Source organism: Poecilia mexicana, unplaced genomic scaffold (assembly GCF_051168715.1).
Source record: "Poecilia mexicana isolate PSO_F unplaced genomic scaffold, ASM5116871v1 scaffold_7, whole genome shotgun sequence".
Classification (NCBI taxonomy): domain Eukaryota; kingdom Metazoa; phylum Chordata; class Actinopteri; order Cyprinodontiformes; family Poeciliidae; genus Poecilia; species Poecilia mexicana.
Window position 1 is genome coordinate 17,793,403 of NW_028263376.1, and position 27,840 is coordinate 17,821,242.

The 27,840-nt window shown below is 39.2% G+C and overlaps 1 protein-coding gene and 1 long non-coding RNA gene across 2 annotated transcripts; one reads left to right on the plus strand and one right to left on the minus strand.

Moving 5' to 3' along the window:
• Nucleotides 1-2,875: 2,875 nt before the first annotated feature.
• On the minus strand, nucleotides 2,876-19,704 carry LOC106915914 (uncharacterized). Its single transcript, XR_015763796.1, has 3 exons — nucleotides 18,964-19,704; nucleotides 18,734-18,785; nucleotides 2,876-3,412 (listed from the first exon to the last, which is right to left on the minus strand). It is a non-coding gene; the product is annotated as an uncharacterized LOC106915914 (long non-coding RNA).
• LOC106915912 (uncharacterized) lies at nucleotides 12,401-26,582 on the plus strand. Its single transcript, XM_088007169.1, has 6 exons — nucleotides 12,401-12,938; nucleotides 14,673-14,730; nucleotides 16,083-16,165; nucleotides 18,101-18,644; nucleotides 20,910-21,047; nucleotides 22,921-26,582. Exons 1-6 carry the CDS (start codon nucleotides 12,805-12,807, stop codon nucleotides 23,452-23,454), a joined length of 1,491 nt encoding a protein of 496 aa, XP_087863295.1. The 5' UTR covers nucleotides 12,401-12,804; the 3' UTR covers nucleotides 23,455-26,582.
• The last annotated feature ends 1,258 nt before the right edge of the window (nucleotides 26,583-27,840 follow it).

Here is a 27,840-nt window from a genome sequence, read left to right on the forward strand (position 1 = left end):
CACTTCCAGTTCAAAAAAACCTCCCTGTTGTTGAGCTACATTTGATGGGCACTGCACCTTTACCTAGCAACCCAAGAGGAGATCCAGCACATTTGGTCAGCTGGTTTTACCACTGCATGTGCTGTACAATGGCTACTAGAAAGGACAAGAGTTTTGTTTTTTTCTTGCCATAAAGAAACCACATGCTACATTCTTGTTGGGTGTGGAGAAGGCTCTACTAATGCTTCTCAAAGATGTACGGTTGTATAATTGCGCATTTATTTCCAGCCATTTTCATGTGCGAGTGTTAACGTTGAGTTGGGGGGGCGTAGCAGCAGCAGTCTATTTAGATATAAAGTGACAAAACAAAGTATCTTATTCTGAAAGGAGCTGTAAATAAACCTGGCCAGACTAAAATCTCAATGATTTTATGAAAAAAATGTGATGAACGTGTTTTGTGTAGCCAATAAATCTGTCCTAGCCTGTTCAGGGAAGCACAGTAGTTCACCTTTAAATAGATGTGGAGATGTATATGCATGCAGTACACATAAGTAAGTGCTTTCTTGGCAGGACACTGGATTTCAGACCTTCAAAAGACCTCTCTGTTTGTTTCTGAGCGCGGCATGGATCGGCCCTCATACAGCAACACCATCCGCTGCCTTCTGATAGGTGGCTCCTAATCTTCAGTGCTCTGAAGACTCCAGCAGGTGGGGACAGTGGTGGAGCAGAAGGCTTCAAAGGTGTTAAAAAACCCAAACTAGACCAAAAGAAACACACACCATAGGACACAAACAAACTGTGAGGGTTTTCTGGTGACACAGGATTTAAGTTTCAGTGTGCAGGAGTCAAAGTAGTCAAACTTCACTGTTTATCAAATATTCATTATACTTTTAATTCATTTTGGACTCTGTGCTTTCACTTTTCTGCTTCCAACCAAATATTTTAATGGAATGGATGGAAAGTCAACAACAAAACACTTGTATTTTCAAGCAGCCATTGTACACTGTAAAAAAAGTCTCTAATTAACAGTAAATTTTACTGTATAAATACTGTAAAATTTTGGCAACAGCGGCCAGCATTTTAGAGTAAATTAGAGACTTTTTTTTTTTTTTTTTTTACAGTTACAGCTCATACAGGGTAAAACCAGCTGACCAAACGTGCTGGAATTCAGCTGGGGTTGCTAGGTAACGGGGCAATGCCCTGGAATGTGACTCAACAATCAGGAGGATTTGGAAACAGCTTATTGTCCAGCCATAAAACATGAACTTATTGCCAAAACCTGGATGTGTTTTTTGTTTGTTTGTTTTTTTAATCTTGGGCTGTTTTTAGAAGCTTGAGACCCTATTGGAAAAACAAAAACGTGAAAAAATTAAAATTGTTTAGAATAAATCCTCTTAGAGTGTAAAATTAACATATTTTGTAGAGTTTTGGCATAACCGATGTTCTGAGTAAGTTGTTCTTTCAGCATGTTTTTGAGTTTGTAAACTCCAGTTAACGATTAATCCACCGATAAGTAATAATCGTTTCAGCCCTTCAAATAATCTGAACATTCCCTTTCCAACCCATTCATTAGTCCTCTAATTGCACTTCCCCATGTACCCGGGAGGGGGCGCTGGAAACGAAAAGCCAGGTTAATAATTGGGGGTCTCCAGCTCTGCCTGTGTCACATGGAAGCGCGGTAGCCGAGCTGAGGGGATGCGAGCCGAGATGGAGGGGGCTTAAGGGACCGAGGAGCTGAAACCTGGCAGTCGGAGATAATTTTGGAGTCGCATCATCATCATCAGCAGCAGCAGCATCAGATAAGGATAAGGATAAAGGTGGGGGACGCGGACGCGCAGGTTGAGCTCTTCCCAGCCTCCCCTCTTGGCTGGGGGTGCGCGGACAGGATGCCACATGAAGTGCGCTGCATCCCCGCTCTGTGAAGCCCGTGAAGAAGGTCTGGCGGTGATTATGCTCGCAGGGAGCTTGAGTCAGTCCGAGGGGAAGCGGAACCTGAAGGAAGCGACCGGAGCCGATGCTGCGCCTCTCCAAACCTCTGAGCTGAGTGAGTACGGGGGGCTGCTATAGCGCAAAGCTGAGTGTGACAGGCTGAAGGGAGGAGGAGGAGGAGGAGGAAGAGCAGAGGAGGGGGGGTGAGGGGGGGCCATTCATGTACATATAGATTCAGCTCGATAAGCATCTTTTATTCTTCTAGGAAATGTAAGCTGCGTCTCTTTGTGTTTCCTTCATCCAACACAAACACACGTGCGCAGCCGCCTCAGCATCGCCGCATCGCCTCTTTATTTTGGGCTTTAACGCGCATTCATCTGAGAACTTCATTGTGTTTTAATGAGAAGGAGGCGATGTGGTGATCTTTTTTTTTTTCTCTGTGTGTGTGTGTGTTTGAATGTGGAGCAAATAAAGATCATTAACGTTGGACCCTCCTTTAGCGTTCCTCCCTCACCCCCATCGTGGCTGATTAATAGGGGGTGTGGAGGGGAATCTGGCTTTGTCGCGTTAGTTACCAGCTGACCTCGGGGACACAGCATCCTCACTTTGATCTGGAAATTAATCGGAAACGCTTTGATGATTAAAGGAGGCAGAAAAGGGAACCGGGCTGCAGGCTCAGTGAAGCAAAACCCTGAAAATAAGCACTGCATCATAATGGATTTTCTTTTTTTTAAGCTTCTACCTGCACCCAGAGACAAGAAAAAAAAACAAAATCCCCTTGCATGGAGGTCGGTGTCAGTCGACATCAGTGGAGTGCTGGTTTGTAACCTGTTGTCAGCAGCATTGCTGCAGCTTGAGCCCAGAGGCGCGGCGAGCCGGCCAGCCAGCAGGCTGAGTGTGATTGATGCCTGCTGAGCTGTTACCATCATGAGCTAGCCTCCCTGGACACGCACACACAGAGAAGCCCTTCATGCGTGAATATCTTTATTTTAGCAAATGAAGAAAAAAGGAAAACACACACTGAGCAGGGGCGCTGGTAGGACACAAGTTCTGACTGAAAATAGGGTTAAAATTTCCAGCTGACTGAGTGCTTTCACACCTGATTGTCTGTTGATGGGTGATAAAGACTGCAACATTTATTACATGTTTTACATGTTCAGATGCTTTGTTTTGCTTCCACGCTGAAACGTCTGTTCCCCTCCTCGCCTGTGGTGGCGCTGGAGCAAAAACCTGAAGGAAAGGCACAAAAATCTAAACAACATAAAAAAAATGGAGTAGCATCAGATTTTAGTGGTTGTAGGATTTCTTGTTTGTCTTTGGTAAAAGAAAAAGGAACACAAGCCATTTCTCCCGCTAGAAGTAGATATGCGTGTTTGTTTTGGTTGCATTTACCCAGAATGCCCTGCGCTGTAGTCCACTTCCTGCTTTTGGAGCTTTCTCTGGTCTTCATCCATCCACATATCCATTTGAACCAGCAACAGAGTTCATTTAACCAAACCGAGACCTATGGGTGTTTTCATAACTTAGTCTGGTACACTCAGTTCGATTGAAAATCAAATTTGCAACATTTTGATCCACTGTGGTTCACTTTCACACTGCACTGTGTCAAACAAACCGAATTAATTGTAAAACCTGTTCCCCACTTCCCCTGTGGTGGCGCTGCATCAAGAACTACTGAAGGAAATTATATGAAAACCTCTGAAGACGACATCTGAGGTTCTTCATGAAGAAATGCAACTTCCTTCTTCACGAAATCTAAACAAAAATGGAGTAGTGTCAGATTTTAGTGGTTGTATAATTTGTCTTTTGTCTTTATTAAGAGAGTGACCAATTTCTCAATTAACCAATTAGCAGTTGCTTCCTGCTTTTGATGTGGTTTCCGGTTCACTTGGCGTTCACATATGCATTTGAACCACAACAGAGGTCACTTCAACTGAACTGAGGTTTTAAGACGGACCAGTTTGCACTTTTGGTCCGCATCAATGTTTGATCAGACCTCCTCAAGCAAACCCGAGTTTCGAGATTAACAAACTAGACTTTGATTATACAATCAGAGACAACATTATTTGCTGATATAGTTTAGCTTAAATATCTTCTCCTCCCAACATTTCGGACCTTGAAGCTGACGGAATACAGCAGCAGAAGACCACACCCAGATCCAGGCTCATCAACACTGGACATCAACAGATTGGAAAAATCTTTTCTTGTTGGTTGAGTCTCAATTTTAGATGCAACATTCAGATGCTGGAGTTAGAATTTGCAGTAAATAACATGAAAACATGAATCCATCCTGCTTTGGACTTTGGGGGGATTCCTTTGTGCATTGCAAGGAGCCGTACAGAGCTGACTGTGAAAATTAGCGTCACAGCTAACATGACCATGAGTCTACAATAGACTCATGTTAATAACGTTTCTGTCAATATGCCAAAGTTAGCTATAAGTCTATTGTATTTCGCAAAACTTCAGTGGGAGCACTTTTTTGCATCACAAAAAAGTGACAAAAGTCATGTGATCAACAGCAGGATGTTACTACTGGCAGAAACGTAGAAGAAGACAACAGGAAGTAGTAGCAGCATCATGGCATGTCTTGCTTTTTAATGACTTTTTGCCTGAAAAACTTATTCAAATGTGATTTTAAATGGGTTTTTTATTTAATGGAAACAACGCAATTACAAAATTGCCTTTTTTCAACATTAGCAGAATATCAACAAATTTTTTGCACACATTTGTAATGAAAATGCAGTTACTGATTTACAACAACTTATATATAGCTGTGTTTCTATTAATTGCACAATTTGACATTTTGAAAATAAATTTGCTTACTGGGAACTCAGCGAAAAAAACTCACGATTTTTGATTTAAAAAAATTTCCACTATGATGAGTTGGTTTTTTGCCAGTATCAAAATTGGTTTAAATCGTAAAACTTAAATGGAAACACTTTTTTTGGATCACACCAGTCACGTAACGAGGAGTCAGATGTTAACAGTGGCAGAAACGATGAAAACGACAGGAAGTAGAAGGAGGATGATGGTTTGTTTTCGTTTTTTCTGACAGCTGCTCCAGAGCTCTCCCAGCATCACACGGTTCATAAAGAAGTTGAACATTCTGAATCCATAGCTCTTCTGTTAAATCGACAAATCGCTGCATACGTAGCTGCTCCCTAGTAGGCGGGGCTTGTCGCTCCAGTGCCTGATGCCGACGTCTCGTTGAATAATGAGTATATCTCATGTAACTGTTTACATCCATCACTGGTGTGATTTGTATTGACTTATTGCATGAGCAAGCTTATTCATGTGTAATTTTAATTTATTTCTACTTTAATGGAAACATTGAAATTACAAAATTTTATTTTTCCGACATTAGCAGAACATAGACAAAGATTTTGCACACATTTGTAATGGAAACCCAGCTACTCACACATTGTTTTATAGGTGACAAACTAAAGTCTGAGGCGAGTTTAATTGATTTTGTGGAAAGGTCCGAGCAGTAGCTTTAATATTTGAGCCGCTGTATTTGTGTCGGTGGTGTTTGCTGGAGAGGCAGCGCTGTAAACACCAGACCCGAGTTGCACATGCAGGCTTCAGCCTTCTTCCTCACAGGGGCATGGTTAATCTTTGCAAGCAAACATTTGACCTAATTCACATTCTCACACAATAGCATCCTCCCCTCTCTCTCTCTCGCTCGCTCTCCCTTCCTCCCCCTAACACACACACACACACACACACACACACACACACACACACACACACACTTAACCATGTCGCTGTTATTTGTGTCACTCGGAGGGTGAGGATTTCGCTCCACATCAACTCCCAGGTGGTTTATGAAAACCTGGGCAGATTGGCGGAGCTGGGCCCCCTGTTTCCAAACCGGCTCTGGTTTTATTAATAATGAAAACACATGTAAACGCAGAACATGTTCCTAGAAAATTAAACTCCCGCTGACTGCTACCAGGGCTAAACACGTTCCTCAAAGTGCCTTTTCCACAAGGATTACACCTTAAACGCTTGTCTGCCTCCAAGGCCTCGCCCGGCATTCTGAACAAAACCATAAACATTCAGCTAAAGGAGATTATGGCGACCTTTAAATGTGATATGAAATGTGTGTAGTCAAGCAAATGTGCTGTCTGGCGAGCTTCAGACTTCCTCCCAAGGCGTTTAGAGGATGAAACGGATCCAAGTCAACAGGTGAGCTGGAACAAACAGCTACCTTTATGATTAATTTATTCATTTCCATAAACAGAAGATAAATACCCAGAAAGCTTCATGGTTAGTTTTGACTGACTTTCAATTAAAGAAATACAGAAATTCAACTTTGTGTGATTTAAGACAGGAAACATGTTTAACTACCTGATTGTAAATCTTTCCTTGAATCATAACGCTTTCAGTTTTTCACATTTTGTCATGTTACAGCCACAAAAAACAAACAAAAAAACATGAAGTACTGACTAAGTGGAAGAGAATTATACATGGCTTTATACATTTTCTTCACAAAATAAAATATGAAAAACCTGATTTATTTGTCATAAGTTCACTGAGTCCATTTGTTCTGTAATTATTTTTAGTAAAATTGTAGCTGTAAACCTTTTGTTTACCAGATTTGATTATTAAACTATAATTTTTGCCTGTTTTTTTTTTTTTTATAAAAGTCAGATTGGAGGTGCACAGATTCTCAGTTATATTATGATCCTCAACATTTTAACAATCAATGAATAAAAATGTGCCAATTAACTGTAAATATGTTAAACATTTTTAATTTAGATGCATTTAGTTAAGTTATATTCAGAATTTTTAATGCAAAATTTATCAACATTTTTAAGTGGTGTGTGAGTAAAAACTAAACAAAGGCTGTTTTTACCGTTTTGTTTTTTAACAACACAAATAATTAATGAGGCCCAACACAGATTTAGTCTTTTTCAGCCTCTAGCTCGATTTCTCCCAGATTATTTAGCTCCATCCATCAGTTCTCTCCAGCTTCTCTGTTCCTGCTAAAGCAGCACATCCCTGCTGCATGATGCTGCCACCACCATGCGGGGATGTTGTGTTAGTTTAGTGTTTTGTTGCATCTCATTTATGGCAGCAAAACATTTATGGAAAACTTCCAGTCAGTTTTCCATAAATTCCTGGTTTGTGGGAGCAGAGCTAACAACTTATTATCCTGTTACGAATCTCTGCATCTCCTCCAGAGTTACCACAAACCTGTCGTCTGATTCCTTTAAACCCATGTGCTTAAAAAAATACAAAAAAAAACACCCTGACATTTTTTGGCATTAAGTTAATGTTTTTTGGTGTCTGAAAAATGAGCCGTTTCAAAAATTTCCCAGTTGTTGAGTCACGTTCCAGGGGAATTGCGCTGTTACTTAGCAACCCCAGTCAAGCCCAGCCCGTTACCTAGCAACCAAGCTGAATTCCAGCACATTTGGTCAGCTGGTTTTACTGCTGTACAATGGCTGCTGGAAAAGACAGGTGTCTTGTTCTTAACTTACCATTCAGAAAGCACTTAATGGATCCTTGTTGGTTGTGCAGGAGGCTCCACTAATGCTGTTCAAAGATGTATGATTGGACAATTGCACGTCTGTTTGCAGCCATTTTTATGTGCGAAAGTGGAGTTGGGGGCGTGGCCAGCAGCATATTTTATTTAGATTTAAAGTGACAAAACACCCTAAAACATATCAAAACAAACTGAATAGAGCAAACTAAAATCTGATTATCTAAAAATGATTTTGAACATGTCCTGTAATGCTCGTAGATCCATCCCAATCTGTTCGAGGAAACGTTACAGGTCACTTCTAGGGTTTGCAATTACAAGCATAATCTTTCATTTTCAGATGAAAGATTATGATGACTAAAGATTTAACTTTAGTCATTCAGATACAGTTTTTTAAACTTCACCTTTGACCTTTCTGCTGTGGTTTTCAGTCTTCATAAAGCTTCTTGTTCTCTGATATTTTCTAACAAACCTCTGGCGCCGTCACAGAACAGCTGGATTTATATTCAGATTAAATGACGCACAGTTTTAGGCAACCTTTGAAAATTAGACTGAACTTATTTAATTCAGGTATATCAGGAAAAAAAACGGGGAGAGGAAAAGAAATGTTCTACAGGGAAAGGGGAAAGATTGGGAAAGAAAATGGAAATGATGGAAAAGAAAGAAAAGGGAAAAAGTGGGAATGGGAAGTAAGGAAAGGAAATTATTAAAGGAAAAGAATCAAGGCAGTAAAGTAAGTTAAAGGGAAGGAATAAAGTAAGGGAACGGAGTCCTCTTTGGGAAATGTGACATCTCGTTCTCATCATCTTCAAACACCTGCCACACGACGCCTACACATGTCTTCCTTCCTCCCGTCTTCTTTCTTTTCCTCCACACCTCCACCTTCCCCCTTTCTTCTCTCTCATTACCCTCTCTGTCTCCACCACTCAGCTCTGTTGTCAAATGAGCAAAGATACAATTATCCTGACATGTTCGAGAAAAGATGCATATTGTTCTTTAAATCCAGCCTGATATTTCAGACTTTTCATGATCCGTGCATGATGGATTCTCCGCCGTGACATTTAAAGCAGTCCGCAGACAGCTACAGCTATTAAAACAAGTTTGATAGACATGCTGGGAAAACATATTCACTTTTACAAATCATACTTTTAAATTAATTATAATACTTGGGCATCTGCTGCTGAAATGTCCCTTATTCATGGAGCTTAATAATAATAGTAATGATGATAATCAAAGTGATTTGAAGCAGAAAACAAAGCTGTTGTGTTCCCGCTTGTTAGGATTCCCTGAACAAAGCGAGGAAGCTCAGATCAGCGTGCACAGAATAACCGAACAGACCTGTGTGGGAAATCTGCTGCAAATTAGATTTCATGCTGGGAACAGTTGGATTCATGTCTGGATGTCTACTGAGGGAAATGCAAATTACCAAAAAAGTCTGCAAACCCGCAACAGTAGGAAGCAGAGCAAACTTTCACCATCTCTTTAATGTGTTTATCATGCTAACAGAAAGCTAGTTTTGCTTTTATATGCTGTGATGTAACAGTTATAAAGATGAAATATTACAAAAGAACAACAAATAGGTGTGGCTGATTATATAATTTAAAATGAAAGTTTTCTTTTTTTTTCATGGTAAGAATTTTCATTTATTGTCATGAAATTTTCACTTATTTATGACGACATATTAGAGCTATAGATAGAAAAAAAGAGAATTTCTGCAAAAAGCTCAGGCATTTTCTAAAAATTAGAAGGACATTTCTGAGTCTAAAAAGCTAAAAAAAAAAATTCTAGAAAAAAAAACTCAGAAATTCTGAGATAAATTGCAGAAATTTTCTAGAAAGAACAAGGACATTTCAGAGCTACATAAAGTCAAAACAATGCTGGAAAAAACCTAGAAATGTTTAATTTCAAACATGAAAACATGAAAAAGGAGAAAATTTATGGATAAAACCACACATTTTCTAGAAAAAACACAAGGATATTTATGAGCTCCAAAAAATGAAAATTTGTTTTAAAAAACAACTGAAATTTTGAGATTAATCTAAACAAAATGTTCTAGAAAAACACATATAAAATAGTACATTTCAGCAAAAAAAAAAAAGATTTTTTTTCTTTAAAATTACATTTCTGAGCTCCAGAAGCTGAAAATGTGCTTGGAAAACATCCAGAAATGTTTAAATTGATCTCAGAAATGTTCTAGAAAACACGAAAAAAGGAGCAATTTTTAAGCACAGATTTTCTAGAAAAAAATTCAGAAATTTTAAGATTAATCTCAGAGATGTTCTAGAAAAAAATGAGAATTTCAGAGTTTTAAAAAGTAAAAAAAAATGTTTGAAACTCAAAAATCTGAGTGTTTTTCTAGAAATTTTCTGTGATTAATCTCAAAATTTTATAGCAAATTTTCACCTTCTCAAAGTCAGAAATGTCAGATTTTTTTCTGAAAAATTTGTGAGATTAATCTCCTATTTTCTGAGTTTTGTCAGGCTCTTAGAATGACATTACAACCAAACAGTGTTTTGCAACTGAGATATTGCAAACAATACGACTGTGATTTGATACATTTATATATTTATATTTAGTGTTTCTATCCAGGATGCGTCTGATCAGCAATCAGGAAACAGTGTTTATGGTTGGTGATAAAATCCAGAATAGGTGTATTATATGTATAGATGCCAATGAAGCCAATAAAACTTGGAGCCCTCTGCCTCAGACTATAAAACATTTCCTGTTGATTGCATCATTATCTTCTTATATGACGTTTTGTAGTGTCTGTGTTGTGAATTTGTTATGATAACCTGTTATTGTTGGCGTTACACGCAGCTTCATGCCTGTGAATGAAGACAGCCTTGATAATTGTTCAGACATGATCCAAATAATTGAGATTACTCGGTCATTTGTGACAGTAACGGCGTGGGAGGAGATGAAGAGGAGTCGCTGGTTGTCAGACGGCGTTAAACGAACCAGAAGATGTTTTTCTATCGCTGAAGGTTTTGATTAGTCTGAGAAAAAAATCTGTGATTTTGATTAAAATATTTTTCTGTTCTGGAGAAACTGATTAAAAATATGGGAAAATATTCGGAATTACAGCATTTAGTCCGTCCGTCCGTTTGGATCATTATCCTGTTCAATAACCAAACGATCTATTTTTTAGGTTATGTTGTTTCAAATATTAACATGTCTATACTGGGCATGTGGAGCTTTTTCCATGTACTAATTTACTGATTTTCTCCAAACCCTCCTGCCTGTATTTGCTGTAGTAAAGCTCAATTTTAACATCATCTGACTAAAACATGTGGTTCCAGTTAAAGTCCCACTAAAGTTTAGCAAACTTCACATGTTTACATTTGTGATGTTGGGACAGAAATAAAAACATTTCTCTGGTATCACACTGAAACAACACAACATGTTTAAATGTTACTTTGACTGAGCCATTACCTCTACTTTAGTTTATCAACATTCTTCTTCTTCTTCTCATTTTGACAAAGACCAAAATACCAGAACAAACATGGAGGCCGCTCTAAAGATACAAACTGTAGTCAGTTAAGAACAAAATAAATATTTGAGAGAAAGATAAGATATGCAGCTTGATCTGAGGCAGTCCTTATGCAGGACGCAGCCGTCTTGGCTCTGACAGACAAGTGAGAAACACACAAGAAAACACAGTGTCATGGTAGACAGATGGCATGATTTGACAGAGATCAGACTTGTTTGCTTGGTCTTTTGGTGCAGTTCTGTGTTTTTTGTTGTTTATTTATAACATATTACTCTGCCAGAAGAAATTACGTGGCAGGCGGCGAGGAGCAGAGAGTTGGGGGGAGGAAAGAAAGGCGAAATGTTTCTGTATGCTCATTCTGCTTTCACACTCGTCTCCGTCAGTGTTTCAGGTTCCTCTGCCTGCTGGCATGTTCGGCTCTGACTCGCTGCAGCTCCGATGCATGTTTGTTGGTTTTACAGCGGTTCAAATGAAGAGGGGGTAATTATTTACCCATATGGATCAACAGTTGTGTGACAAACAGATCGGCTCCGCGATCTTTCCCTCAGCCAGATTCAACCAAAGAGGCGTCATTTTACTGTTGGTTTGCTGAAAATAAACACGTGAAAATTTGTGTTTGTGGGAAGTTGTGCTGTTGATGTCTGTAACTGTGACATAGTAATCCCTACACATGCTAAAGCAGAAGCAGGGGCCCCAGGCTGGATGTCTATTCACTTCACTGCTCCTGCGCTGGATGGAAAATCAGACTGTCCTTCTTTTCAAACCACTGCTCTCCTTATGCCTGCAGCACAGAGAGGACATTTTTAATTCTGGTTGCTTTGGGGCTGCAAACGATTAATTTTTATTAGTTAACTAATAGGTCCGTTTAAATCTTATTTTAGTGTTGCAGTTTGGCCGCCATCCAGCAGAGGGCGCCGCTGATAATTTTAAACGGAGCCGTTGATGAAAAAACAGAGATGGCGGCGGGCCGTAACATAACGGCAAAAGATAAACGGTCGAAACGAAGTCCGTATGGGATGAAAATGCACTTTTTGCGGCTAAGTTTTAAAATAAACTTCTTATTTTTATCACCGTAATAGCGCTCATTTAGCCGAGCTGTAAGGCTGAGCAGTGTTAGCTTCTCATTCATACATCATTGATGTGCTAAGAAGAGATGACAGAAAAGCGGAGGCCATTACAGAAAAAATTAACATGACGCTGTGGTGAGTTAATTCACTTCATGGAGCGAAGTTTCCTTCAAGAGCAAACACAGAAGGTACTTTTGTATGAATGTCTCTCTGTTTATGGGGAAATGTTTCACATATTTTACTCTTCATCTTTTTTTTGTGTTGTATTTTATAAATACTTCTTCAGTTTAATGTGAGAAAAACAGAATTTTCTGTTTAGTCACTAAGTGTTTTATACATCTGACGATGTCAAAAGTCAATCAATAATTTTTGATTCAGCATTTTATGAAACATTTTGCCCTTCATGTTCTTGATATGAGAGAAAACTCAGGTTTTTAAGACATAGACGCTTATCAATTAATTGTTGACCAATAAGATCATTAATCGATAACTTACATCCATAATATTTTATAATTGTTAGATTTTTTTAAATTCAGGATATTATGAAATATTTACCCCTTTATGTTATGAAAAGCCATCTTGAAAAGGGCAAAATTCAGGTTTTTAAGAAAATGGACGCCTATGAATGAACCGTTAGTCCATAGATAATATCAGTCAACTCTAGAGATGAACTCATCCATCGATAACTTGCATCCTTATTCGTAATGATTTAGAAAGGTCAGATAACGTTGTAATTAAGCCCTTCTCTGTGTCTGCAGATCCCAGTGAGACCGTGGCACTTCGCTGCGTGCATGAGTGTAAGGGTGTAAGTGTGTGTGTGTGTGAGAGCAAGTGAGCGCCGGTGCTCCCACATGGCCTCCATGCAGGACGGGCTGAACTTCACGGCTCCTCCCTACGGCAAGGTCCTGCTGCTGGGCGCTATCGCTGCTGCCTCAGCCTTTGTTGTTACCATCCTGATTGTGGTGCTCTGCGTGGGCTGCCAGAGGTGAGAGCAACACTACATGATCCGTGCATTTTAACCACTGCTTGGAAATCCACTTTTAGTTAAAAATGCACCAGAGGTGGGAATAATACGTACTCCAAATACGGAAAAGATGTAGTCATACTAAGTTATTAATTCAAAATACTTCACAATATGAAACGATTAATTTGATTAATCATCATGAATCAATAATTTAAATCATGCCATTTGCTGAAAAAACACAGAGCGAATATTAAAATAAAACTGTACAAAAGAAAAACTTTTTGCACTTGAGAAAAATAAACCTCCTTTGTCTGTAAATACCCTCTAGCAGGAACTCCTCAAGTGGCATAGTTTTAGTTTCACTTGGTTGATTCTTAAAAAAATAAATAAAAAAATCAGTTCCTTCCATTAATTAATCTAAAAATTAACCAACAGATCATCTCTACACTGTATTGATATTAAATCAAACAGAAAAGCTCTGCTTTTTGTTGATGTTAAAAGTATTTAGTTAGCTGTAGATGCATCCTTTGTTACAAATGATCAAGCATTCACTAAAGGAATGCCATGTTATTTCATTTAGGCAATTAAATGAAAGGAATTATTTGTTTATTTGCATCTTTTAAAGTATTTTTAATATCGTTTATAAATCATTTAATGAAAAATCAGCAGAATGTGTCAATGTTTTTATCTGACTAACAGATTAATCGTCAGAATAATTGATCAATCGATAGCTAAAATAATTATTAGTTGTAGCTCTATTTAAGATAAAATGGGAACCGAGCATCAAGATCTGCAGTGTGAACGCAGCCTAAGCTATAGTTCAGCTGCAGAAGAATACTCTTCCTGACGTGACGAAACCATTTTATCTTCAAACAGAGTGACTTCTTATCAGCTAAAAAATAAAACATTTTCACTTCTGTCTTAGCTATCATGGCTGAGGCTGAAAATAAAAGAAGAGATTCATACTCAAAGCTTGATTCATCTGCATCACTGAAAGTTATGATTTGATTTAAAGCTTTTTGGATTTTACTCAGACAACGGCCTTTTGAATACTGCACACTTTAAAAAAGAATTTGGCAACAGACTGCTCGTGTTTTTTAAATGTTGGGACATTGCCTGGTTGAGTGAAAATTATCTGCAACTATATATAATGTTTGGCAAAGCTGTTCAAAGTGATCTGGAAAGTAGGAGCTCTTGGAGGTGAAAGATCAAATCAAACTCATGTTCTGGCATGCCTAACAGATACATAGAAATATAAAAAGATAAATGCTTAAAAAAGCTGTGGAATAACCAATAAAGCTGCTCCTCAGACTGATAATGAAGATGTTTATTTTAAATCTCTTCTTTAGCTGCTGTAAGTTAAGTTACTTACAATTTATCAACCCTACAACTCCTGGCTTTTTCTGCCAGACTTCTTTTTTTTTTTTTTGTTAAAAATACATTTTTCTCTCCCTGCTGTGACTGAGTTGTAATGAATTGTCAGATTTTTCAGAGATAGAAACATTATTTGTAAATGAACAATCATTTCTTCTTTGGAAATGCATTCAGCACTTGGCTTAATGTGCTTAGCTACTCCCACCACTGGCAGGCATATGTGCAAATGTGAATCAGTGCCGTTCTCTTGAATGCAGTCGTACAATGACTCAGCTTTGTATTAAAAAAATAAATAAATAAATTGACTCGGGCACAAACGCTGCACACTATCAGAGCATCAGATCTGCATCCTGTATGAAAAAGCGCTGTGTTTTATCACAGGAAGGGGAAGACGCACAATGTGCCCGGTGAAGGTGGAAAACACCGCCTCATGGACATGGTAGGTATCAAAATAATCAGAATATCTCAACTGGACTGCAGCCAGCAGATGTAAATTTAGGACAAAAAGTAAGAACGATTTAATATTTCTTTATTGTAACAGTGATTATGAGTAGGGGTGCACCGATTTATTGGCCAGACGATTTCCTTAATTTTGGGAGATTGGTGATTGCCTGATACTTGTATGTGAAGCCAATCTTATCCATCGATCTTATTTTCCTCAGCAAAGGTCTAAAAATCAGCCACTGTCCTCTTCTGCTCTCCTGACCCACCAGGTCATGTCTGCAGGCATTAAGTTAACAACAAAAGACGACAGCGCAAGGCATTCTGGGTGAATACAACCAAAACAAACCGATGTGTCTAGCATTAGCAGGAGAAATGGCTCATGATCTTTTACCAAAGATGAAACAGAAATCCTGCAATGGCAAATATTTGTGAATAAGAAAGTTGTGCTCCATTACAAATGCGCGCAAAACTTTGCCCATATTCCACTAATGTCGAAAAAAACACAATTTTGCAATTGGGCTGTTTCCATTTAAATAAAATTGCAACTGAAATTACACGTGAATACGTTTGACATTAAAAACATGGCACACCATCATCCTCCAGCTACTTCCTGGTTGCAACATCCTGCTGATGATCATGTGTGAAAAAAGTGTTTCCATTGCGTTTCTGCGAAATAAAACAATTTCAATACAGCCAAAAAAATACCAAAGCAAAACTTTTCATCGAAAAACAAGTTTTGTTCCCATTTAGAACATTTATTTTCAAAATGTCAAATTGTGCAATGATGTGGTCAATGGAAAAGTAGATAGTGTATTCTTCAGAGGTTTTTGAGTTGTTTCCTTCAGTAGTTAGTGGTGCAGCGCCCCTACAGGCGAGGAGGGAAATGGGTTTTTCAAACAGTTTCGGTTCTTTGACAGTGTAGTGTAAAAGTGAAAATGTAACAAATGTTGCAATTTTGGTCCCAAATCAAACCAAATATACTGGACTATCAGGTGTGGAAACACCTTTAGTCACCATTATAGTACCTGGATTACCAGAAGCTCAAAACAAGTTAACTGCAGAGTTGACTGCACCAAGACCAGCTGCTTAGTGAAGAAGATTTCATGGTTTTATAGTTGTGACCCACATACTCAGTTCTATCTACAAATGCATTTTCCTCACATTGTGCCAATTAAGGAGAAATCAGAAGGCTTTCCAATGAATTACTGCCAAAACATATTGTTACAACAAAGAAATAATCCACCAAACTTAATTTTTAGAGTTTTGTGCTAAATGTAATTTAACATAATTCACCAAAATCATTCTGAGAACATTTCTTTAGCCTTGTTGGTTTGTGTGTGTTTTCAGGGTATACTCAAGCAGTCAAAGCTGCGGTCCATCAGTAAATCTGACACGGAGATGAACAAGATGAACTGCAATGGCAAAAGTGAGTGCATCTCTCACATGTAAACTTTGTTGTGTGCTCCTGTAAAGTGTACCTCATTGTTGTCATGGAGAAACTATTGTTCTTGTTTCAACTGCATGACAAAATAATTTCTGTGTCATTCAAGTTGATTTTTGGGACATGAACACAAAGCATCGGGGTATGCACTGTAAGTATCATTTATTTGTAACCATTAAAAACACCAAACTTTGAGTTTGAAGGTCTTTGCAGTGTTTCCTGGACTCTTTAATACACGTTCTGGCCCAAATTCCCTTAAAATCTGAGAAAATCTGAGGACATACGACAAGAAATTTACCCGCAAACAGAATTCACATCGTAGTTAAGATTGAGCTTTATTTAATTAGACTGTTCAGACCTAATTTATGAGCATCTCTCTCTCAAAGACACGAATCAGAGCGCCAAGGCGACTCCTGGAGCTCCATCACTCGGAGTCAACAGGGAGCTGCGTTTGTGGGCGCCGTGACAGGCGCCCAGGAGGATTTGAAGAGATAGAAACATATGTCCTGCCTCATATTTGTCCCGCTTCCACTGCAGAGTGATGAAGCCAGTTTGGATCCTTATACTCAAACATCTATGTCAGTTCCCAGTTTACTGTCTCTTTCAGACAGGGCTGCGGCTAACGGGTACTTTAGTAGTCAATTATTCAGACGATTAATCAATTAATCGGGTAAAGAATAAGCATATTCTCAGATTTTTGAGCCTTTTTTTAACTAGATATGGAATACATTAAAAGACGTAAATAATACAATTCCTTTCATAAATAAGAAAACAAATTTATTGCCTAAAATGCCACAACATTCCTTTAGTGTACACTTGATCATTTGTAGCAAAAGATGCATCTGCAGCTAAAAAAAAATACTGTCAATTTGTTGATTTTTTAACTAATAATTGGATAGCAAAGGTGTTTAATTTGAAATAGGTGAAGCTAAAAATGACATCTAAGTTCTGGGTTGAACATATCTACAGATAAGGAAGGTCTTTCATCTTAGATGCAAATTCTAAATATTTTTGTACATTTTTGGCTTATTACTGCTCTAAGCTTGTTTCAGCAAATGGGTTTTTTAAGCATCTGTGTAGTCCAGTTAATGATTAATCAATTACTACATTTGTTGACGATTATTTCAATAATCAATTCATCCGATTAATCATTTCAGTCCTACTTCAAATACTTCCCTGTCTTTCCAGGAGGGGGCACTAGAAAAGATTGGGGCGACTTCATCTCTACCTGCGTGACACGATTCTGTATTATCCAGCTAGCGATTAATCTGTTACTAAATTAGTTGACAATTATTTAGTTAGCTTTTCAGCCTGACTTCTAATACTCTGAGCTATTCCTTTTCTATTGATTAGACTTCTAATTGCACTTCTCCATCTTCCCAGAAGGGGGCGATGGGAAAGAAAGGCCATGTTAATAATTGGGTGATCTCCAGCTCTGCCTGTGTCACATCAGTCTGTATCCAGTTAGCGATTAATCGATTAACCAACCAATCCATTTTATTTGTGTAGCACATTTCAGCAACGAGGCAGTTAAAGTGCTTTACATCATAAAAACACAAAAATACAGTCGTACAAATGACTACTAATTAGATTGACAATTATTTCACTAATCAATTAATCGCGATTAATCATTTCAGATCTACTTCAAATACTAAGAACTATTCCTTTTCCCATTCATTAGTCTTTTAATTTCACTTCCCCATCTTCTCAGGAGGGGGCCGCTACATCACCAGGTGGTGATTATTTCAATAATTGATTAATCATGATTTGTTCAATTAATCGTTTTCAGCTCTACTGTCAGATTTTCTTTCTCCCATGTTCATAAACCCTTTGAGGATCAGTCAATCGAGGGATGTGAATTCTGTTTTCTGGAGGGTGTCAGCTGAACAGAGAGTATAATAGCAGCAGCATGAGCCCTGCGGAGGCATCTTAAGAAACGTCCAGCCAGCATGGACCTTCTGCCGCTGCCCAGCCGCTGGTCTAACTCTGACCTTCGTTCTCAAGGCAGGCAGCTTCCCCAGATCCCCTCTGGGACTGGAGAGGACAGCGAGCACACTTATTCAGAAGTGGGCCAACGTTCCTCCACTGCACGTACTGACGATGCCCTCTACGCCATGGTAGGCAGGGCCGGGCAGACGGACACTCCGGCCCCTCCGGCCGTTCCCGCCAACACCCCGGCGCCCCCGGACCCAGACGGCGAGGTGGACGGAGCGCTGCCCGAACCCGAGGCCCCGGTCATGTCTCCCCCACACCCTCCGGAGACGGCGGAGTACGCCTGCGTCAGGAAGCTGAGGAAGGCTGAAAAGGCGCCTCAGAAGAGGGACAGTGGGACGGATATGGCAGAGCCGCCCGCCCCACCTCCACGCCATGGGCCACCGTCGCATCCCGCCCCCCCACCGCCTCATCCCCACAGCACAAAGTTGCCTCGTAGAAACATTGAGGCCTTCAATGTCCCATCATTCCCAAAGGTTGGTACAATTTATTCTACCATTTAGTTACTTGGTTGCTGAAATCTTTTGCTACATTTCTAGAGTTAACATTGAAAAAGTTTGCCTACCTGGATGTTCAGCTCTCAGATTTCTGTTTGAAGAAGTACCACGCCGTACTTTCTAGAAAAAACAAGGACATTCCTGAGCTTGAAAAGTTGAAAATCTGCTAGAAAATAAACTCTTGAAAAAAAAGTAATTTTTTTTGTTTAAAAAGTCGAAAATTTTCAAGTAAAAAAACGCAGACATTTTGATATTAATCTCAGAAACCTTCTAGAGAAATGACTTGAGTAAAACTCACCACATACTTCATCCGAAATGTTGAAATTGACTCTCACTGATGTAGTTGGGTGACGAAAATTACATCTAATGTTGCATTCCGGTAAACCGGGAAGTCGTAACTCAGATCTGGGTTTGACGTTAGACCCGAGGCAACACCGTTCCAGTTGAGATGTTGGAATTTCAACATGGCGACGCCCGTAAACATTCTTTGCAATACCTCTTAGAGACATTAAAATTTTACTTTCCAGACACCAGTTCTGATTAGTTCAGTTTAGAGTTGAAGGCGCCACATTAACACTGATTTTAGAGGCATTCTTACTTGCATGTCTTGTGAAAGAAACGTGTTTCCACCACATGTTGCTGCTGTTGATGTGAGGAGCGTCGTATCGAAACTTGAAGTCCGCCTGGCAAGTTGTAACTGGTGGTAGTTGGAGTTGCTCCCAGTTTCCCAGCGGAAATCCGATTCGGTTAGGCATTACAGTTGATTTTTCTAACTACGAAGTCGTAATTTCCCAGTTCCGTGTACAACTGGAACATACCATAATAACTCCACGTGGATGCGAGCTGATGGAGAACGCTCCAAAAACAGGAAGCAAACTACAACGCAGGGCATTCTGGGTAAAGACAACCAACACGGATGTGAGAGTCTAACGCTAATGGGAGAAATGGCTTGCGGTCTTTTGCAAAAAAAAACAACAAAGAGGAACCCTAAAGCCGCTAAACTCTGAGGCCACTCCGTTTTTATTTACATTTTGGGAAGGAAGTTGTGCTCAGTGTCTTCTTCTGAGGTTTTTATGTTGCTCCTTCAGTAGTTCTTACTGCAACGCCACCACAGGTGAGAAGGGGAAACGTTTTTTTTTTAATTAGTTTGAATCGTATGATACTGAAAATGTAAAATGTTTTTTGTGTGTTCTTGGTCTAGTTTCCCGTGCAAATATGTTAATACACTTGAAATGAGACAAAATGAGCTTACAAGTAACCTTTCAGCAGTATATAGGAGCTTGTTTTAGTCAATAATACCTTAATATTAATGAAAAAGTAAAAATTTTACTGTCAGATTGTCTATAATATGAGAAAAATATCTTCTAAGTGAAATAATCTGCCAGTGGAACGAGAACTTTTTCATCAATATTAAGGAATTGTTTACTTAAAATAAGCTCTTATATCTTTCTGAAAAGTTGCTTTTCAGAAACAAAAGTGATAATTTTGTCTTATTTTGAGTGTGTTAAGGTATTTTCACTAGAAACTAGAGCAGAAATACTCTGTAATCTTTTGCAGCGTGGCGTTTCTGTGAGGTTTCCTCTTGGCGGAGGATCTGCGGGGCTGTAATTGTGCCAGTGATGCAGTTTCCCCCGGCTGTTCTCGTACGCTGGCACTTCTGCTTAAACCTCTTTGAAGTTCAGGCTGTGAACCTGTTTATTTGTGGCCGGGTTCTTGTCTTTCTGCCCTCAGCGGTGTCACCTCCTCCATATGTTCACAGCAGCAGGACTGCAGGTTGGCTGGCTGGTTTTTACTGTACATGGCTCTTTGCTCCCCTCCAGGTGACAGTGGGACGCCATTTGCTGCCCCCGTTTGAGGTCAGAAAGGTCGCGCTGTCTGCTGTGACCCGAGTTCATTTACACGCACAGTTCACAGGCTTACAAGCGTACGCAGTTTGCTCACAGGTCTGGCCGCCACAGATTTCCTTTTGGATGATGCAACTCGCTGAAATTGAGTCATCTACAATAAAAGCACCTGCTTCCTCACAGGCTCCACCTTTCAGGGAAAATCTCTTCAGCGCCGCATGAAATCCATTCAACACGACTCCAACACTACGCCATTTCTTAAGAGAGGTTAATTTGTCACCCATGAGTCCGTTTGGAAATGCAGTTTTCACAGCTGGAGAGGTCTTCCCGTCTCTGCAGCAGCATGCCTGAGCATGTGACCAACTCTGTCCTAAAGCTTGGCTTGTTGCTGTGCTGACAGGAAGTGATGTTTATGGGCAATGGAGAGCAGTACATCTGGAAGCCTCCGGAGGATGATGACATGCTGATGCTCCAGAATAAAGCGCTGGGTCCACTGGGAGCCCATTTAGTGGAGAATATACAGCCGTCTGCCGCAGTGGTGAGTGACGACGACGTGTAACGCGATTCAAAATGTTGGTTGTTCTCCACCTCTAATGCATATACAAATCAATTTATTTGCAATGTAGTAAAGTATTCATTCCCTTTGAACTTTTTCAGATTTTTGTCCCCAACACTAATGGCCCAGTCAAAGTAATGCACAATTATGAAGCAGAAGGAAATGGATATAGGATCACACTGCAAAAACACAAAATCCTACCAACTATTTTTGATCTAGTTTTTGATCAAAAATATCTTGGTGACAAATCCAACTTACAAGTAACTTTTCAGCAATAAATATGAGCTTGATTAAGTCAATATTTCCTTAATATTGATTAAGAAAGTACTAGTTCCACTGGCACATTATTCACTTATAACAAGACATTTCCCATGTTATCAGTAAAATAATCTCCCAGTGGAACTGGTACTTTTTAAAAATCAATATTAAGGAATTATTGACTTAAAACAAGCTCATATTATTGTAAACTTTCCTTAACATTATTTTAAAAACACGCAGTTTTAATTTTTTGGGTTGTCAGAGGTAAGAACAGGATTTGATTTATTCTTTGGCAGATTTGGGTCGCACAAATTCAGTTCAGAGGCCAAAAATGGCCCACGGACTGCACTTTGAACACCCCTAGTCTATAGAAATGTAAGCAAAATATCTGACATTCTTCCTTACAATCAAAAATATCAGGTTTTAAACATCATTTTTTTGTACATTTCATTGTCTGAAATGAAAAAAATGTAAAATCTGTTGAAGATTGTAGACGTTGTCAACAAATATGTGTTTTACCAAACATACTAAAGCTGCTTTATTGTAGCTTCAGCCCTTTGGGGCTTTAATGAAATAAGTCAGGTTTCTTTAATTGCTTGGTGACGCTGATGAAAACACAAACGGTGTCAAAATGTTGGTGTCCATGAAGCGTTTTGAGAAAACCTGAAAACCAGTCAATGAGCTCCAGTGTTTTCTGCCTTTTCTTGTTTGAAGGTTTGTTTGTTTGCCGCTGGTGTTCGGTTTTGAAGAGAGGATTCCTCTTTTCCTTTGCTGGTGATTACTTTTAATGGAGGTCATGTTTGTGCAGGTGTTTCTGCCACAGAGTATTTTATTTTCTTTAAGCTCCCTGAAGGTCTTTTTCACTTCATTGCTAGATGGATGGATTGAAAAACATTTACAGTTGTGCAGAAAACAGATTTAATATAATCATCCTGTTCTGTCCAGAGAGTTTATTTCACTGGACTTGAACTATTTTTGCAGAGAGCTGAATGCAAACAAATACTTTGGCAAAACAATCTAGTTTTTGGCAGTATCCAAAAATTATACTCAAGTATGAGTAGCACTACTTTAACTTATTTATTCTGAAGTAAAAGTAAAAAGTAGCAGGAAATTACTAAGGTAAAAATGCCACTCAGTAACCGATCAGAACATTATTGGTCACACTGCGAAAACAAGATCTTACCAAGTAATTTTGGTCTAATTTTGTTACAAATATCTTATTAAACACTTGAAATAACTAAACTAACTTAGAAGTAATGTTTCAGCAACATATAGGAGCTTGTTAAAGTAAAAAAAAGTTTCATTTCCACTGGCAGGTTATTCCACTTATTTTACCAAATTACAAGTGAAATAATCTGTAAGTTTTCAAATAAAATTAAGGAGTTACTGACATAGAACAAGCTCCTCTATCTTACTGAAAAGTTACTTGTAGATTTGTTTTGTCTTATTTGAAGCGCACTGAGATATTTGCACGAGAAACTAGAGAAGACAACGGGTCAGGCTTTGTGTTTTTGCAGTGAAGCAGCTGTTTACACCAGGATCCTTGAACATCTTCTTAACGTCTCTGAATAAAAAACATTTTCCTGTCTGACTCCAGGTGGCTGAGATGTACTCCAAAGTGTGCAAACCTGGAAAGAAGAAGAGAGCGATGCCGGGTTCTCCCCCGGCGAACCTCGGCTTCCGGACCTTGGGTCGAGGCGACCGGGACCGAGACGGTGGATTCAGCGTTGTGGTCAAACCGCAGACATGGGCCCCTCAAGAGGGCAAAGCGGTCGGAGGCTCCCTGGACGACCACTGCTACGAGTCCATCGGCACGGAGGAGTGCGACCCGGCGTACGACAACATGGAAGGCGGGGGCGCCTGGAAGCGCGAGCGGCCTCCGAACACATGTGCCACGCTGCGGCCGAGGAGGAAGAAAGCCCAGCAGCCCCTGCAGCAGCAGCACCCTCCGCCGCCGCCGCCCACGCAGCAGACGCCCAAGTTGCAACACCTTCCTGCCAAAGCCCTGCTGCTGCCGGGGGAGAACCTGTACGAGAGCATTGGCGACCTGAAGCAGGGCTCCGCCACCTCCAGCACCACCACCATCTTCACCTTCAACGACGGCATGGAGATGTACGTCACAGGGCTCTGAGGCAGCGGCTGCACTGTGACCCCCTCTGAGCTGACACTGCTGGGTCCCATCATGCCCACCACACGTACTGTTTACATTAAGTCATGACATCAGGCCTTTCACAGGCGCCACGCTGCAAAAACACCACATATTACCAAGTACTTTGCTCCAGTTTCTAGTGCAAATGTCTTAGTACACTTGAAATTAGGCAAAACAAACTTACAAGTAACTTGTCAGCAAGATATAGGAGCTTGTTTTAAGTCAATAACTGCTTTAGGGTGACCTGCTATGCGTCCTTGAGGAGAGATTTCTGGGCTTTTCAAATTCAAATTCAGAAACACTTTATTCATTCCAAATTAAATGTTGTTATAATTAATCAATTCAAATTTTGCAAAGAATTGCTGTAGATGGTGATGACTGTTGGCAGGGAAGGTCTCTTGTAGCAGTCTGTGTTACAGCAAATCTGAAGAAGCCTCTGACTGAAGACACTCTGTGTCATGAAAGAGGATGGCCAGGGTTGTCCATAATTTATTTATTTGAACAAAACATGTTCATTATATTTTTTGCGCAAAATCAGAATCATAATTATTGTCATTGTGCAATAAAAAAATAGCAACTCTGCAATGAAATACATACATAAAACAAACAGAAACAACCGAGATATTAAGAAAATAGGTTTGGATGAATTTACAATGTTTAGACCAACAACAGCTCTTGGGTAGAAACCATATTTTTTTTTAAGTCTGTTGAAATCATTTTTAGATAATTTTAATCTGGTCTGTTCTACTTGTTTTGAGCCGTTCTAGCGTCTCCGTCACTTTAAATCCAATAAAGTCCTGCTGACCACGCCGCCCAATGGCTAAGTGGAAACGGCTGAAAACAGATGCGTGATTATACAGCCATGTTTAAACATTATTCTAACATCTTTTCTGAATGTTAACTCAACAACTTGTGTTTCCCAGCAGCACACAGCGGTAAAACCAGCTGACCAAATGTGACTGGTCTATAGGAATTCAGCTTTGGTTGCTAGGTAACGGGTTGGGCTCGGCTGGGGTTGCTAGGTAACGATGCAGCGGCTGCTGATTTGTGACTTTACATCCAGGAGTTTTTTAATTTTCACACACTAAATAATACAAAGTTAGTGCCAAAAAAGTCTGGGTGGTTTTCTGAAGCGATTTGGGTGTTTATAGAAGCAGCAGAGACCAAAATGGAATTATAAAAATGTGCAAAATGTGACTTTTGAACAAAAGGATCCCTTCAATATTGATACAAAAGTACTAGTTGATTTTTTTTTTTTACAAATAAGACATTTTTCCCATGTTGTAAGAGAAAAATTCACCCATGAAACTGGTATTTTTAAATCAACAGTAAGGCATTATTGACCTAAAACAAGCTCCTACATCTTTCTGTAAAGTTACTTGTAAGTTAGTTTTTACTCACTTTAAGTGTAGTAAAATATTTGCACTAGAAACAAGATTAAAAAAAAATGTTTGGTAAGATTTAGTGTTTTTTTCCGTGCAGAGGCGTTGGGTGGTAATGTTGATCTGTTATGACCTGGGCTGAATACAAAGTCCTGTCTGCAAACCTTAAAGGAATCCAAAGGTAGTGAATAATAAATGAGCACAAGACCATTGCAGAGTGATCTGTAGGTAAACAGTAGCACTTCAGTTTTACTGATACATCTGTGCAAAGCACAATGAAGTCAAAAGCCTAAATTCTTCCTCAATTCTAGCGGGTAAAAATAGTCCCATGTTCGGTCCAAGCTGGACCTCTAATTGGGGAAATATTTTAGTAGCACTTAGTCTGTGGTGAACAGGCCTTCCCTGTATATTTGACCAGGATAGAAATCAAATTAAATTTTAATCAAAACACTTGAAAGCTCAGGGACCAAGAAGAAAAACAAATTATAAATAGTATTATAATGAAAAATTGCACGTTTTGCATTCCTCCTAAAAGCTTCGACAAATTGAGACCATTTTCACCTTAACAGAAAAAAAAAGAAAGCCAATCGGATTCTTCCCTCCATGAAGTTTCACTCGACATGGACTGAACACTGTCTCCACTGCTGTCTGTATATGAAGTGTTTTACTTTGTTGATCCTGTTCCTGCACTTTGCCTGCTACGAGTTGCATGCCTAAAAAAAAGAAGCAAAAAACAAAAACAAAAAAACAAGCACTGTCATGTGGTTTCTCTATATGAATGTTTTTATTTTCTTTTGTAGTTGGCTGTTTACCGTTTTTGTTTATTTTTTCTGTTTTTACTGTGTTGCTTTATTTATCTGTGGAGCTCTAAGCCGGTTTGATGAAGGATGTGTTTGGCTTGGCGGTGTTTAGATGCTCTGCTGTGGCCCAAATGAATCCAGGAGAACGGTCCACGGCCCCCTCACGCCCCCCACTTCAACACGCCCCTGTCTGCTCAGTCACATCTGTGGATCATCCCTGCCTTGTGGTCATACGAATCCGCTTGGGTTTCCATCAAAGTGCAGCGCAGAGAGCTACAACAGGAACTGACTTGTGTTAGCAAATGTCCTGTCTCATCGTCACTCCATTGATGAACACTCTCTGTTATCAGTGTTAAAATATATCGCGAAAAATAAAAAAAAATAAAGACGTAAACCGAAAGAGCATCAACCTTCCCCCTTACAAAAACCACAAATTTACATCCAAAACCTGAACAATAACAGCGACTTCACTCAACCAAATACCCCCAACAAACAATGTGATTATACTGTAATGTTGATGCAACGTGTATGTACATGACAAAAAGAGTAAGAATAATAAATATATCATCAGTGTCAAGAAATCTATCTTTTTCTATTATGTTTAGTTGTGTTTTTTGGAATGACTTATATTGTGACACAAAACTGCAAAACAGCTGCAATGTAAAAAATATTCCGTGTTACTCTCTGTTTGTTGTTTTATGGAAGCCATGAAGCTACGGTGTGTTCTTGGAAAAAGCCCTGCTAAGTTTTAAATGTGGCAGCTAATGTTGTGTGTTTGCTATTCAGACTACAGGGTCTTGTATTCGAAAAAGCGTGTAATTTAAGTGCTAAAGTGCAAAAGATTGTAATGTTTTATATCAAGATTACTATTCATGAAATGTCAAGTCAAGTTTATACTTTTGTAATAAAGTGGCACTTTAAAAAAAAAGGAAGTTTTATCTCATAGTCTCGCTTATTAAAAAGTGGAGGGAGAAACAAGCAAAAAGCTTTTCTGATCCTAAAAGCTGCCAGGAGATTTCTATTTTTAGGTTTTTAAAAGGAGGAAAACTATTTGTAAACCTTTTTATTTCTATTTCTGGCACCATTTTAGATCTGCTTCTCTTCTGCACAACTTTAAATGGGATAGATCAGCGGTTTTGAAGAGAGGTTTTGTTTAAAGGTTATAAGCAGTTGGCGTCTTCTTATGATTGGAAATCGGATTTCAGTCTAAGATCACACCTGAGTTGAGCTCGACTTATTTGGATGTGGTTTCCTAATTGTGCCAACAACTAGATAAGGATTTTTTTCGTTTTTATTTTACGCACAAATACAAAAGTTAAGTTGCCCAGAAATAAAATGGCATATATCTGCAACTTCAATTCAATTAAAAAACTCTGATCGGCATTTAAGAGAATTAAATGTAGTTCAGAAAGGATCTCCTGTAGCAGTCTGTGCTACTGTCGATCAGAAGAAGTCTCTGCTGGAAGACACTTTTGTTTGTTAACCATCTCACAAAGCGGATGCACAGTGTCTGTAATTTTCTTGCTTTTAAGAAGAATCCTTGTTTGCACAATAATCCCCAGATGCACTTTCACTATTTTCATATGCACGGCAGCCATATTGGATTTTGAACATAGTGTTTCATAATGTCCAATTTTTCCAGTTTGTATTCCGACTTCAGGGGGTTCTCCTGATGCATTTCAGGTGAGAAAATTCAAAGAGAACACACCAAGCTAACAGCTAAGAGTGACTAAAACCAAAACAGACTTTGGCCATTTTCAAACTGTGACTACATTTGCATTGGAGGATTATTTACAAAGGAAATGAAGTCAGTCATTTTCCTGTATGAAACTAAACTGAAAAAAAAATCTCCATATTTGGGAATCATCAGGTTCATTGTAGATAACCTCCAGGACGGTTACTGAAACACCATTTTAACAAACTCGTGGTGTTTTTTGAGATTGTCTGCCTTAGCGTTGACTTCTCTGGGACCAGCTGGATAACCAGTTGCCACCGTTACCAGTTGCCACCGTTTACATCTGATGACTTAACACTCAGAACAATCAAATTTACAATAGCTGGCTGTTTCATTTGGATGTTTTGTGGCCTGCTTACTGTCACAATCCGCCAGGGGTCAGGAGATGCTTTAAAGGTGACCTACTTTCCTTCCTTCACCAGGTTAGCATAGCTCTATGGGCGATAAAACA